At 58.5% G+C, this 15,537-nt stretch overlaps 1 protein-coding gene across 1 annotated transcript in view; it reads left to right on the forward strand.

Annotated features, from left to right (window-relative positions):
• The window catches only part of LOC116834907 (immunoglobulin superfamily member 1-like), a 123,353-nt gene that overhangs the window by 13,088 nt on the left and 94,728 nt on the right, over positions 1-15,537 (forward strand). The window contains exon 3 of the mRNA XM_075070525.1: positions 2,404-2,688. Within this exon, the coding sequence (XP_074926626.1) occupies positions 2,404-2,688 (285 nt within the window). The remainder of the gene's footprint in view (positions 1-2,403; positions 2,689-15,537) is intronic.

Here is a 15,537-nt window from a genome sequence, read left to right on the forward strand (position 1 = left end):
GGTCACTCTCAGAACCCAGAGAGAACAACAGACAAAGAAAAACACACAAAACAAAGACTGCCCTGAACAAGTCTGCTCCAAGGGAGAGGAGGCTCCCCAAAGTCCTGACTGGCTTGGTGGGGAGCAGTTCCAGAGCATCGCCCGGGGATTCCGTGACACCAGACACCTCCCATGTGGGGCTGGGAGGTGATGGGTCAGTGGGGCTGGGCACCTGCATGAGGGGATGTGGTTTGCTGGGCGTTGCAGGGAGCTGGCTTTGCTTTGACCGCTGTAGATTTGGCCTGGAGATTGCAGAGAAACCATCTGATGGGGAAGAAAGGGGCCGAGCTCATTACCGGCTCCCTGGGCTGCAGCCCCCTGCGCAGTTCCTCATTCCGCTCGCACTCGGGCCTCAGGCTTGGTGGCGCTGGGCACGGGGTGTAAGAGGCAGCGCTGAGGGGCCCCCCACTGCCCTGTCATGGCATCTCCTCTCACCATCCTCTTCCTTGGTGAGTATCGGAGACAGCCAGGGTGTGTGTCCATGGGGGGGATCTGAGACCAGGGCAGGTACCCGGAGGGAGGAGGGGATCTGAGACCAGGGCGTGTGTCCATGGGGGTGAGGGGGTCTGAGGGAAGCATGTAGGATCCAGTTGCTCTGGGATCTGGTCACTAACCAGCTGTCTCCTCTCCAGGCTGCTGGCTGGCCGGGCACAGCGGGGTGTGGGGAGGTGAGTATCAGTCTGTGGGGAGAATGGTAACATCAAGGATGGGGGGGGATGCATGGGGTGGGGAAAAGAGGAACTGAGCCCTGAACCTTCCCCAAAGCTCAGCCCAAACTACCCCTGTGAGCTCAGACCCGGCCCTGTTCTTCTGTGCCACACCGCTCCTAGGAAGTAACTAGGAGCTGAATCTGGCTCCCAGAGTCTGATGAAACAGACGGGAACTGTCCCCTGCTTCAATATCCTATGCCCCACAGGCTATGAGGATCGAGGGGGGTGGCAGCACATGGATTTCTTTCAGCTCATATAAATGCTAGCAGGTCTATGGGCTCTAGATCCCCTGTTCCCAAGGCCTGGGGAAAGTTGAGTCTTGTGCGGTTCCTGCCAGTCACAGACTCTATTTCCAACCCCAGCTGGGGGGGGGGGGGAAAGCTGCAGGGGGCCATTGGTCACGCTCCTTGGCTGGCATCAGGTGGGGTGGGGGGGCAGGTGATCTCTCATGCAGCTGGGTCCTGAGTGACATGTGGGTGAACCCCCTGCCCCCGAGCCCCATGGGCAGGCAGTACCAACCCTGGTAGGGGACAGACTCCTAGAGAGGCCAAATGATGGATGGACTGAATTGGGATGGAGGGGAGGTGGGGGGCGGCTGTCTCCCCCCTATTTAACTCCTGTCTCTTGTTGAAAGCAGGGCATGAATTTCGCAAACCCATCATCTGGGTGAGCCCCAGCAGGGTGGTGGCGCTCGGGGGAAGCGTCACCATCCGCTGTGAGGGTCAGGACCCGGGCATGACGTTCTTTCTGCATAAAGCTGGACACCTGAACCTGCAGAGGCAGATGGTGCCTGATGGGCCCGTGGCTGAATTTCCCATCCCCAGCATCGGCCGGGAAGATGGAGGGAATTATACCTGCGATTATCAATCCATAACGGATCAGAATCGCTGGTCGAATCTCAGTGACCCCATCGAGATCATTGTAGCAGGTGAGGGGCCCGGCTCAGTGTCCTGGCTCCCAGCCCCACCCCCAGCCAGATCCTCAGGGGGTCTCTGCACCGATGGGACGTTCAGAGCCAGGCTCTGCTCTGGGCCCAGCAATGGGGATGCCCGGCTGGGGAGCAGGGATGGAGTCACTGGGGGGAGAAAGAGCTGCTGGAGATTTGGGGCAGAGGAAGGGGGAATCCCTGCTCCCAGGGGGAGCTGCAGAGCAGGGGGGCCTTTCCCAGGTAACACATCAGTTATGGGGTGATGGGCGGAGCTGAAGGTTTTAAACCTAAGTGTATAGTAGAGACTTGCACAGTCCCCTATCAGTCGGTGGTGGTGCTGTGCAGAGAACCCAGCAGTCCTGGCCCCCATCCCCCCTGCTCTCTCCACTAGACCCCCCTCCCCTCCCAGAGCCAGGGGCAGAACCCAGGAGTCCTGCTCCCAACCCTCCCAACAGAGAAGCCAGGGAGTGACTGGAACCTGGAGACTGGCCTGGCCTGTCACCCACCGGGGAGCAGATCTCTGGGCCCCCAGGGGCTGGGGTTGCTCCGTGTCTCATGCTGTGAGCCCAGGGCTGAGGGGAAACTCTGGCCCCTGTGGAAAGGCATCCAGGAGCCCGTCCCCAGGGCCGCAGGGTCTGACCCACCACTGAGGCCGTGTGGTGAGGACGGGCCCCAGGAGTGAGTGACGGGGCCTGTGTCTCATGGCCTGTCTGCTTCCCACTGCAGAGCCCAGCTACCCCAAACCCAGCATCTCCATCAGCCCCAGGTGGGGGGTCTCCCTGGGGGGAGCCGTGACCGTCCGGTGTTGGGGGCAGCGCCAGGACATGCGGTTCATGCTGAATAAAGAGGGACGCCATTTCCCACCTGTGGATTCAGATGGGTTTGAGGCTGAGTTTTCCAGCAGCAATGTGCGCCGGGAGTATGGCGGGAGCTACAGCTGCTCCTATCACAGCAGATCGGAGCCGTTCACCATGTCATACCCCAGCGACCCCATGGAGCTGGTGGTGAGAGGTGAGGGGCCCGGCTCGGCGTCCTTGTTCCCAGCCCCAGGCCCAGCTGGATGCGCAGGGGCTCCGTACCAACACGCCACTGAAAGCCAGGCTCTGCCCTAGGCACAGCAGAGGGGAGGCCCGGCCAGGGAGCATGGATGGAGTCACTGGGGGGTTCCCCAGCCTGGGGTGGAGCAGCAGCCACTGGAGACTTGGGGCAGGGAGGCTACTTTAATGGTGCACCTTGTGCGTAGGAACCGTGAGTCGCTATTTAATCCCCTGATCCCATCCCCTCTGTTCTCCAGGCCCTGACTGCGGCTGAATGAGGCAGGGGCTGCAGGAGAAGTGGTGGCTTGGTGGACAGGGTGCTGGGCTGGGACCTAGGAGATCTGGTCCAGCTCCTGGCGTGGCCACAGACTCTGTGTGATGGGAGCTCGTTGCAGTTTTTAAAAGTGTCCTTTCTTGTGAGGGGACCTCAATCTTGGGGGATCTCAGGCCGAGCGCCCACAAACTGAGATGCACACAATCAGTGGAAATCTCTGCAAACGCTGGCCACAATAGTGCTGGATCCCCCGTGTTGGGGGAGAATTTAGGGGTCCCGCCATCATCAGGGCCCTGTTTGGCCTGGTACTGCATAAACACAGAGTGAAGAGATGGTCCTGGCCCCTGGGAGCTCACTAAGGAAAGTGAATCTGTCTGTGCATCAGTTTCCCCCATGTGGAATGGGGATAAAGACCCTCCCTGCCTCCCGGGGGGCTGACTCTCTTCCTGTATGGGGCTGAGGTCCTGCAGTTCCAGGCACTAGGTACCAGCCCGTGAGTCGCACTGTGTCCAGGGCAGGCCGGACGTAGGGAATTGGGCAGTGGCCACACACGGCATATGAAGATCCAAAGCACTAGGATCGGTATCTGGCAAGCTGGGAGCCCAGCTCACAGGGCCAGGATTCTGGGTTAGGAGGAACTCTGAGATTGGGGATAGAATCTCTGCCTGGGGCCCCTGGATCTCCCCATGGCTGGGGCTAGCTGGGGAGGCCGGGGCTGGGTGAGTGCCTGGATCTGGCTCTCACAGCCTGTCTCCTGTGCGCAGATCCCAGCTTACCCAGACCCAACATCTCTCTGAGCCCCACTGGAGCAGATGTCACCATTCGGTGTCAGGGGCAGCGCCAGGATGTGAGGTTCTTCCTGCACAAGGCTGGAGACCTGAACCCGCAGCGACACATGGATCCTGCTGGGGCCGGGGCCGAGTTCCACATCCCCAGCGTGGGCCGGCAGCACGGAGGGAGCTACAGCTGCAGCTACCGGCCCCGGTCAGAGCCCTTCGTCTCCTCGCAGCCCAGTGACACCGTGCAGCTGGTGGTAACAAGTAAGAGGCCCGGCTCGGTGTCCCCGCTCCCAGCCCCACATCCAGCCGGACCTTCCTAGGGGCTCGGTGCCAATGGGACACTCAGAGCCAGGCTCTATCCTGAGTCTCGGCCCCATCAGAGGTGACACCCAACCAGGGAGCGGGGACAGAGTCACTGGGGGGAGCAGCAGCAGCTGGAGATTTGGGGCTGTTGGGGTATTCCTGGCCCCTGGGGCAGCTGCAAAGAAGGGGGCTTTTCCCAGGGGGATGCCCCTTCCCCCGGGTTGCTCCCTTTCTGGGGATCCATAAAGGCGTTCAGGCCCGGGGGGTGGGGGCGGCGGGAGAAGCAATCGCTGTGGAAACAGGTCATGGTTCCTGGGGGTTGGGGCTGGTTGTGGGGGACGAGGGCAGTGACTCTGGTTGGGTGGGGTCTGGACATCAGGGGGAGGGGCAGCCCCAGACCCTCAGCTCCCCCGATGCCTCCTGCCCTGCAGGTCACTGCCTTGAATTTACTGGGGAATCCCAGGGGAGGGGCAGGATCTGGGCGGCTGGGCTGTGAAATTGAGCCCACCTGGAGGCTAGAGTCCTGGGACAATAACCCCCCTTCTTGGGCCACATGACACCCCCTGGCAATAGGAGTGAGCATTACCCAGAATTCCCTCTGTTCTTGCTTCCCCTCCCTCCACTGGGGTCTCAGGAGACCCTCTGACCCTCCCCAGGGCCCTGGGCACCACCCCAGTGTGTGGGGGACAGTGGGTAACGTACCGACGTCCACTCATGTGCACTGCCTGGCTGTGTTTGTCAGCAGCCGAGATATCCCGAGGTAGAGGCACCTGTGGGGATGGACAGAGGGGTCCTATGGGGACAGGGAGCTGGGGTGGTTCCCTGTTCTGGGGGGCTGAGACCCTGAGGCTCTGATTGTTCCTATCCCCTGGCCCAGTCCTGGGGTGCCAGGTGTCTCAGTGTCAGTTTGTCCGCCTGGGAGCTTCCCTGAGGGAGTTTGACCCCAGGGAGTCCCCAGAGCTGCAGCGCCTGGGAGAGCCCCAGAGGGGGGCCGGGCCAGACCTGCCAGATGGGTGGTGTTGGGGGCTCCACTCCCGGAGAAGCGCCAGTTGCTGATCTCTCTGTCTGAACCACCAAGTAACTCTCCCCTTCCCCCCGCAGCAGCCCCTCCAAAGCGCCTGGATTTCACCCACGCCAACATCGCCTGCCTGGGGCTGTGTGCCGGGGTCCTGCTCATCCTGGGGCTGATCCTGGCTGAGGCCTATTACAGCCGCCCAAGGGGGACACCCTAGGTGAGGTGGCCCCCCCTTCTGTGCCCCTTGTTCCCTGCAGGTGCTGGGCCCAGGGTGACATGGGCCCCTGTAACCCGTTGTCTCTCTGTGCCCCCAGGAACCTGGATCTGGCTGTACAGAGAAAAGAATCTCCTTGGGGAACGAGCCGCTTCCCCTTCAGGGGCTGAGATGCCAGCACAACCCCCCCTGCCCCCAAACACCCCTGCCCCGGATAATCCCCCCCCAAAACAACTCCTGACCAGACAGCGGAACCCCAGGATTGAAACCCCAATGCCGCAAGCACCAGCCACTGTGGTACCAGCTAGAGGAGAAACCCCAGCACTGGGCATCTTGAGTTCCCCGCGGAGCAGCCCCTGGAGAGCACCAGGGTCCTAATCGGAGCTGGGCAGCTCTGTGCCCAGGCTGTCAGAGGGGAGTGGGGCTGTAGCAGGGCTCAGTATGGGGAGGGCGCTGCCTGTGTCCGTGGGGAGCCCGTGTTACCTGCACCACCTGCTCTGCCCACTCCCTTTCCTTAGTGCTGGGAACCCAGCATTTCACAGCCACAGTCACCCCACCTGCCTGCCCCCTGCCCCTTCGCAGCCAGCTCCTGCCTGGGGGTCCCCATCGAATCTAAACCGGCCCCCCCCAGTTACAGCCTCCCCCTCAGACACCCGCATCGTCCCCCGTCCATCCAGGGCTGCGCTGGGAGGTGTTGGGTCCTAGTGCTTTCCCAAGAGGCGGCTGGGTCGTTAAATCCCCCAAGACCAGCAGGGCTTATCGCCCAGCCCCAAGCTGGGTCCCCTCTATCCCGCAGAATCCCAGCCCCCAAACCCCTCTTTCTCCCTAGACCTCCCCCACCTGTATTTCTAGTGTATAACGCCCCAGATCTTCCTGCTCCCCAAATCTCCCCACCCCAGGGCGCGGCTGTGATACTGGAGCCTCCAAATGTCCCCTTGTGATGGGTTCAGCCAACAAAGTGAGTGAGAAGTTCAGGCAGCGTCATGAGAACCTGGACAAATGAATGTTGGGGGGAAAGTTGGCGAGACAGAAAGACGGGATTAGTCCAACCCGAGTGGCTGCCAGACAGACCCCACGGGCCACGCTGGGGCCTGCCTGGGACAGGGAGAAGTCAGGGAGCAGAAATCTGTGTGGAAGCAGAAAATAAGAGAAAAAGGAGGATCTAGGGGTAAATGTTTTTAGATCATTTTGTCCTTGTGGAAAAGGTAACTTTCACCCTAACCACGCGAGAGTTGTAAGAGATGCTGCTCTCGCCTGGCTGCTTTCGCCTCACTTTTAGTTAATCAGAATGGGATGCTGACTGAGGTAGAAACCTTGAGATAAAGTAGTGTCTGAGGGGGGTGTCACGGACTCACAGATCATGCCCACTTGTGGCCCTGTGGGGTCCGTGGGGGGTGCCCCTTTCAGCGCAACAGCCCTTCTCAGGGGTCCACTCTCTCTCGGGGTCTGGCTCCTCCACCTCCTGGAGCCGCACCTCTCTGAGCCTTAGCACGTCTGCCTCTGCTGTGGGCCCCCCCAGGGAGTCCACGTGTTCTGGACCCCCCGGGCCTCCTTACCCTCAAATAGGTTGATGCAACCCTGTTCTCTAGCCTGGAGCAATTCTCAGCCAGCTTAAAACAGGAGGGTTTATTGAGCGTTGAACCCAGCACAGGAAACTCCCAGGACCTCAGGCCTGGGCTCCCTCAGCCCAGCACATCCCAGTCTCCCCTGCAGCCAGGTGGGCTCTGCCTGCTCCCCCTCTCCAGCCCAGAGCCCCCCTGCTTCCCAGCTGGGCATCTGAGATCACCTCCCCCAGGCCCTGCCTCTGTCCATTGTCTTCGATCCAGGTAAACAAGAGTCTCCTGGGCTCCTCTCCCCTCTTCTGTCCTCTGGCCCCTCTGGCTGGAACCGACTGGTCAGTTCACCGGGGTCCTCTCTTCGCAGCACATTGCCTCCCACTGGCCAGAACCAGCTGTGACTCCTGAGCTGTGTCTCCATCCTCCAGGCCATCGGCTGGGGTCCCAAGTTCCCTCTCCAGTCCTCTGTAACAACAAACTCCCCCTCCTCTCACCTCGTTAAACCAGTAACTCCCGGGGACACTGAATCCCACTCCCTCGGCATGCAAACCATTGGAAAACACAGAAAACCCAAGAAAACCCCACACTTTGTCACAGTGTGTGTGTAAGCTCTCCATGTGCGGGGGGGTTGGGGCAGCAATAGGGGGGAGTCGCCCCTCCTCATGTGAACTCTAAAGACTTAAAGATAAGATCAATCAAAAGAATCCAGCTACGCAGTATTTCTTTTCAACAGGGGCTCAGTCAACTTGATGTTAATTTGAATGTTTGTACTGCGTAGTTCTGACTGATTGCCGTTGAACTCGCTTGAATACAAGGAATTTTACCAGGTGTCCCATATTCAGCATAGGGAAATATGGTCACCCTACTGGTGGGCTGAGATCAGAGCCCAGTCGGCCCCCAATGCAGTCAGGGGTGACTCCGGATTGACCTTGAGGGGCTGAGATCAGAACCAGGCCCACAGGTTCCCTGTGGAAGCAGTGGGGTGTCTGTTACCCCTGGCGCTGTCCCTGGGGCTGGTTGCTGAGGGCAGGTTACAGACACACAGGGAGGGATTTGTGTCTCCCCATCTCACTCCTGTTTGTGTGTGAACGCAGAGCTCCCTGTTCCTGGACCCTCCATCTCCATCAGCCCTAGTGGTGTGATCGCCCTGGGGGGAGCTGTCACCATCCGCTGTCAGTGTCGGTGTGAGGCCAGGAGGTTATTTCTGTATAAAGGTGGAATCAAAATCCGGGAGCTGGATGCTGCTGGGGACGGGGATCAATTCACCATCCCCAGTGCCAGATGGGAAGAGTGAGGGGCCTACAGGTGCCAATCTTGCTCCAGATTGGAGCCTCCCAACCGGTTGTATGCTAGTGAGATGGTGTGGATCATTGTAGCAGGTGAGGGGCCCAGCTCAGTGTCCCTGCTCCCAGTCCCATGCCCAGCCCGACCGTTATGGGGGTCTCTGGGCAGATGGGACACTCCTTGGGGTGTCACTTAACCTGTCTGTGCCTCCATTTCCCCTTGCATGAATGGGGGATAATCATCCCTCCTGCACCTTGTGTCTAGTTAGATAGTCAGGACTTGGCTTTAGGGCGGGGGCTTTTTCTCACCATGTCTGTGCAGCACCCAGCACCTCTGACTCCCAGCCCTCTCCCAATCTAACCACTAGACCCCACTCCCTTCCCAGAGCCAGGGATAGAACCCAGGAGTCCTGGCTCCCCGGCTTCTGGGCCCATTTAGGTAGATAGATGGGTACAGAGGAGTGCTCTGGATTTTAGGCAGTTTCGGGCGAAGCTCCCAGGAATCTCTGGGATCTCAGGTTCCTCTGGCTGGGTTTTGTCCCAGTGGCCCCGTCTCTGGGACTGTGCAGTGAGGATGGCGAGCAGTGACTGTGCCGGGGTCTGTCTCACGGCCTGTCTCCTCACCACAGAGCTCAGCTACCCCAAGCCCTCCATCTCCCTATGCCCAGAGGAGCGGTTGTCCTGTGGGGGAATGTGACAGACCCAGAGCAGTGGGGTACAGGAGTCTGGTAGAGGGCAAATATACTGGTCACTAGATGAGTAGTTTTCTGTTCCCTGAGTGACCAGAGCAGGGGCTGCACTAGAGTAATCAGGAACCTGCTAAAACCAATTAATTAGAACATCTGATTAGAACACCTGCAGCCAATCAAGGCAGGCTAATCAGGGCACCTGGGTTTAAAAAGGAGCTCACTTCGGGGAGGGAGAAGGGACTTGTGAGTAGCTGAGAAGGAACTGCTGGAGGATTGAGGAGTACAAGTGTTATCAGACACCAGGAGGAAAGTCCTGTGGTGAGGACAAAGAAAATGTTTGGAGGAGGCCATGGGGAAGTAGCCCAGGGAGTTCTAGCTATCATCCAGTTGTTACAGGAGGCACTATAGACAGCTGCAGTCCACAGGGCCCTAAGCTGTAACCCAGAGTAGAGGGTGGGCCTGGGTTCCCCTCAAACCTCCCAACTCCTGATCAGACACAGGAGGAGCTGACCCGGACTGTGGGTTCCACCAGAGGGGAAGATCACTGAGGTGAGCAAATCTGCCAATAAGCGCAGGACCCCCCAAGGTAGAAGAGGAACTTTGTAATAGGGAACCATGACCATCTGGTGTTGGGGTCTGTACCAGAATGTGAAGTTCCTTCTGTACAAAGATGGAAACCCAAATGTTTTCTGGTGCTGTCCCTGGGACTAGGCCCTAAGGGCAGGTGTTTGGGTGGTGGCTCGCACAGTCAGCCATGGAAGGCTGTAACAGGCTGGGGGTGGGGCCAGCACATCAGCCCCTGTCCCTGCAACCCCTGGCCCCATGTTTCCCTGCAGCCCAGTTCCCAGACTCAATGCTGTCACCTCACTAGCTCCTGAACCCCAGTCTGTGACCCCCCAGCACCCCTGGGTGCCCCACTCTGCCCTAACTGGGCTCTGAAGGCAGGTGCTGTGATGCACTTCTGCTCCTGGGGGGATTCTGCAGCACGGGGCAGGCAGAAAATTTATTTCCCCACAGAAAATACATTGTGCCCCAGAAGTGCTGCAGTTCCGCCTCCGCCCACCAGGGGTCCCACGGTGGCCTGTTTTCATGCTGCTGGCTGCTCTGGTGCCACAGCGGCCCCTGATGGACAAAAGGTGGAACTGCAACACTTGTGGGGCAGAATATATTTTCTGCAGGTGAAAAACAAAATTATGTGGGGCAGATGAATTCTGTGTGTTTGCAGATGTGCAGCATTTCCCCCATGCGTAACTGTCTGTGTGTCCCTGCTGCCCCCTGATGGAGGGGCTGGGTCCTGCTCTGCATGTCAATCACATGGGTCCTGTGCCCTAGTGCAGAGGTTTTCAAAGTTCAGGTCACAACTCAGCACTGGGTCGCCTTGCTCAGCATCCAGGGACCCTGGCAGCTGGCCAGTAAAACCCACTAATAAAACTACTAGTCCATACCCAGCAGCAGATCGGGCTTGTAGGCTGGGGAGCCATGGGGCTCCACGCGCTGCCCCCCAGGAATTGGCCAATGCGAGCTGACCACAAACTCATCTGCCAGTGCACCCGCACTGCACAGATCTTTGGGCTTCCGGTCCGCTAGCCACATCTTAAGGTCTGGAGGGCAGATGTCAGACAGCTGCTCCAATCCCACCAGGTTATACACATCCTCTGCGGTGGTGGCCCCTGTGCCCTTCCCCCACTTATGGAGATATTCTCCCAGCAGGTTGGCGACCTCCTTGTAAGTGACCCCTGAGGTCTTGCATACACCCTGGAATTGTTTCCTGTCCGCCTCAGGGGGTCAGTTCAAACTTCAGCAGCAAAGCCTGTTTGAACAGGTCGTAGTCCCCTGTCTCAATACCATCCATTTGGCTGAACGCCTCTATGGCCTTGGGCCTCAGCAGCGGAGTCAGAAAGTGAAGCCCGTCTGCGGGGTCAATCTGGCTCAGATCAGAGGCCTTCTCAAAGGCTGTGAGGTAGGCATCAATATCCCCCCCCCCCTCCTTAAACTGGGGCAGCACTTTGGTGTCTAGATTCCCCACAAAATTGGTGTCTTGGGGCCCCTCCCCACTTACCTCCCAGCAGGGCCCTCTTGGCCCACTGCTCCTCCAGCTTGTGCTTCTGCTGTTCTTCATGGTCCACCAGCCTCTGCTGCTCCAGCTCCAGCTCCTTTGCTTTCAGCTCCAGCTCCAGTCTCTGCAGCTCCTCCAGAGAGGAACCTCACTGGGGTCCCCCTGTGCTGACTGGGGAGTCGGGTTTGATAGACTTCCAGCTGCTACACAGACTGCCCCCACAGCTACTCTCCAGGCACCCTGGGATGGAGCCCCCCCCCCACCCCCCCGGGGTCTGGAGCCTGTTCCTCAGACTGGTCATTCTCTACAAGCTAGCAATCAGCCACTCCTTAGTGAGCGTCCCAATGCTCAGCCCTCTCTCCCTGCAGAGACATGCCAGAGTTACTCTTACGCAGTTATAGCCACTTTGCACTGGTTCTTTCAATACCTCTGTCTATCACTGGCAGCCACTCACTGCAAAAAATCCTGTGCTTGCAGCTGACTGTCTTACAGGTCACCAGCAACCATCCTCTGCTACCATGTTGTCAAGACTCACAGATTATGCCCACTCTTGGCCCTGTGCTCCAGGGGGAGAGCTCCCTTCAGTGAGACAGCCCTTCTCGGGGTCCTCTTCTTGGGGGTTAAGGCTGTCCACTCCTGGAATCGCACGTCTCTGAGCCTTAGCACACCTGTCTCCTCACTGTGGACCCCCTCAGGGAATCCACTCACTCTAGTCCCTGGGACCTCCACTCCAGAAGAATAATGCCCCCTGTTCTGTAGCCTGGAGCGACTCTCAGCCAGCGTAAAACAGGAGTTATTGAGCGTCTGAATCCAGCATAGGAAACTCTCAGGGCTCATGCCTGGCCTCCCTCAGCCCAACATCCAGTCTCCCTGCAGCCAGGTTGTTGTGGGCAGATTGACTGCTGAGGCAAAAAAACAGTGGTAGTCCGTTGCCCGGAGTGCTTCAGCTCCAGTAAACACACCGAGCGGGAGAAACCACAAGGTTTATTTGAGATCTCAAGATGGTGTGAGACTTACCTGACCCTCAATCAGCACGAGTAATACAAGCAGTTAGCTTTTTTATACTTTACCTCTAGCTAAGCCGTCCTTTTCCCCTCCCCTTTTCCCCCATAGCAGTTACATTAATCAGAGTCATTAAACGTGTTAAACTCAAATCTGCGACTACATGTCAGTTCATTAGGCCTACTTCTTTGAACTACTATCTTGTCCTGTCCAGAGGTGTTTTATTTCACTCCTTGTGGCAGAAGTATGCAGGCTTCATTATTTCTTCTCCATACCAGTCTGAGCGGCCTTGCAACTGATAAGGCTGCAGACACCTGGCCTTTTGTTTATTTATTGGCCAGCTAGGTCATAGAGTTTAACATGGACGGACTTTTGCTCATGAGAGGCCTAAGGGAAAACTCCATATTCTTATAGCCTTTACCTTTTAAAATTACTTAGAATAATGCTTAGTGACACTTAGTGGCCTCAACAAGGTGGGCTTTGCCTGCTCCCCAAGACCCCCTGCTTCCCAGCTGGGCATCTGATATCACCAGCCCCAAGCCCCCGCTCTGTCCATTTTCTTCCCTCCAGGTAAACAGGGTCGCCTGGGCCTCCTCTCCTCTCATCTGTCCCCCTCTGGCTGGTCAGGTCACTGGGGTCCTCTCTTCACAGCCCATTGTCCTCCCACTGGCCAGAACTGGCTATGACGCCTGAGCTGGGCCTCCCGGTCACCAGTCACTGGGGTACCCGTTCTCCAGGCCATTGGTCAGGGGTCCCAGTTTTGCTGGTCCTCTGTACCAACAAACTCCCTCTCCCATCACCTCGTTAAACCAGTAACACTCAGGGAAACTGAGTCCCACCCCCTCTGCATGCAAACCATTGGAAAAACCAAGGAACCTCTCCACTACATCACACCCCTTGTTTCAGCCCTGGTTCCTGCTCTGCTGTGTCTGTAATAGCCGGTCCCAAGGGTCAATGTGGGATTTGCCATGGGGCTGAACAGGCTGTGGGCTCTGAACCCTGCACTGGCCCCTTTTTAACCCACTGCTCAGCTCCACAGTCCCCCTGTCCCACAGTCCCTGCCCCATAAGGACCCCCCACCCCATATTCACCCCCCCACTCTCCCTCCCCCTCTAGGCATTCCAGGGGGATAAAATTACTACCCCCAGGCTGAGGCATTGGGCATCTTAGCCAGGGGCAGCATGGCTGCCCTGCGAGGGGTTCAGGGGGTGAGGGGGTGGCCATATTAACTGAGAGCCACAGGGGGTCCCTTCTCTTAGGGACCAAAAGGAGACTGCGGCTATGGCTAGTGATGGGGCGGTGAGGGGGGGACAGGCTGGAGGTGTAATGGAAGCAGAACGTGGGAAGGGCCCATGTGGTTGAACAGAGGCGGGGCCGGGGGGGGTGAGGTTGTTTGCCAACAGCCCCATATCACTAGTGACACCCTGTATTTTCATAGAAAGGTGCCTGTCCTGTGGCACGTCAGGCCGGGATTCCTGTTCTCCTGGATCTCGGCGCTGGCTGCGGTCCGGACGGTGTGTGCACAGCCCGGTGGGTCGCGGGGGAGAATGGGCCGTTTGTGTAAACGGCTCCAACCCAGGGCACGTTGGTCCCCGTGAAGGAAACCCTGGCACAGGAGCTGTACGCGGGCAGTGCCTGCCAGCAGGAGCCCTGCCCACCTGGGCCTGCAAATAGAAGGGGCTCGATGCTTATAGGTTACGTGAGGAGTCCTGGCTCCCAGCCCCCCTCATTTAACCACTAGACCCCACTCCCCTCCCAGCGCCGGGAAAAGAATCAAACCTTCCTGATCCCCAGCTTTGTACTGCCACTAGCAAATGACATGTAAACAAAGCCTGTGTCACGTCCCTCTCTAAGGGCCTGGCCACATAACCACTGACAGTTTCTCCTCCAGCTCGGGGCAGGATCTCTGCGGGGGCATTAGAAGGTCCCTGGGTCTCTCCCGGCTGGTGACCCATTGGGGGCCTGGGATGGAATTTCTCTTTCTCTGATTTTCTTTTGAACCTGGTTTATTTAATTCACACGCTGAGAAAAGCCCCTTAGAACCAGGTGTTCCAGTGTAAACCCGTCATCACCGCTCAGCTATGGCGCAAGGGGCAGCAAAACCAGGCAACCCCCATCACACCCACTCCTCACTCAGTGCCACAGCTCTGTCGCAGGTGGGCAGGTTGGCAGGCCGAGAGGGAAGGCTGCAGAGTCAAACCCGAAGACTGAAGACAGACTCTGGGTCTCCGGGTTCCCAGCCCAGCCCAGTGCACCTTCCACAAGGCTTCAGGGTGACCTCTCCCCTCTCCCATCAGAGACACAGACAAGCTGGGAGCTGTGTGACGCCTGGCCAGGCTGACAGTCTCTGAGTTTCCTGGGTTTTGCAATGCCCTCTGCTTACTCTGACCACACTAGATTTCAACTGCAGATTAGAGACAATGTGTGATGGATGCAGGAAGATACGAGACATTATCGACATCCTGTAGCTGGAGCCACCAGCTGAGTTCCTCATTCAGGGCTCGGTGGAGCTGGGCACCAGGGCGTTGGAGCCAGCACCGAGGGGCCCCTCGCAGCCCCCATTATGGCATCTGCTCTCATGATCCTCTTCCTTGGTGAGTATCGGAGACAGTCAGGGCTTGTGTCCATGAGGGAGATGAGGGACCAGAATCTGAGACCAGGCCGTGTGCCCATGGGAGGAGAACTGAGACAAGGGCCTCTGTCCGTGATGGGGGTCTGAGACCAAGGTGTCTGTCCATGGGGTGGGGGGGAGGCAGGAGATCTGAGACCAGGGCATGTGCCTGGGGTGGGAATGGGGTATTTGAGACCAGGGTGTGGGATCCAGTCGCTCTGGGATCTGGCTCCTAATGACACATCTCCTCTCCAGGCTGCTGTCTGGCCGGGCGGAGCAGGGTGTTGGGAGGTGAGTATCTGTGAGGCAGGGGAAACTTTAGTGTTTAGAATGGGGTGGAGTAGGGGGAGAGGAAAAGAGGAGCTGAGCCCTCAACCTTCACCCCCAAAATCAGTTCAACCTCCTTGGATTGATCCCAGGGGGCTGAGATCAGAACCTGGCCCGTCCCCCAGTGCCGTCGGGGGTGACTCCTGATTGACTGGGAGATGTGGGGTGGGTACGGTGACCAGACCTCCTGTTTTTAAGGGGACAGTCCTGTATTTAACCCTCCTGCAAACGTAGGCGCAGACTTCTGCTTGCGCCAGTGGGTGCTCAACCCCCCTCTGCCCCCAGCTCTGCCCCAGCTCTGCCCCTGCCCTGCCCTCATTTTAACCCCTTCCCCGAAATCTCCGACCCAACTCTGCCCCCACCCACCCCTATTCTGACTCCTTCCCCAAATCCCTGCCCAAGCCCTGCCTCTTCCCCGCCTCCTCCCCTGACCACATCTTGTTCCTGCTCCTCACCCCTCTCTCTTGGAGCTTGCTATGCCACCAATCAGCTGAGCCCTGGGCCAAGCAGAGGGGGCACCCAGATGGGGGGCGGGGACGGAGTCACTGGGGGGTTCCCCAGCCAGGGGGCAGCAGCAGCTGCTGGAGTTTCAGGGCCGATGGCTGGGTGCTCAGTTCCCTCCCTCCCCATCCCTGCCCAGGGGTGGCTCTAGCTTTTCTGCCGCCCCAAGCATGGCAGTCAGGCAGCCTTCTGTGGCGCACCTGCGGGAGGTCC

The sequence above is a fragment of the Chelonoidis abingdonii genome, chromosome 11 (genome assembly GCF_003597395.2).
Source record: "Chelonoidis abingdonii isolate Lonesome George chromosome 11, CheloAbing_2.0, whole genome shotgun sequence".
Classification (NCBI taxonomy): Eukaryota; Metazoa; Chordata; order Testudines; family Testudinidae; genus Chelonoidis; species Chelonoidis abingdonii.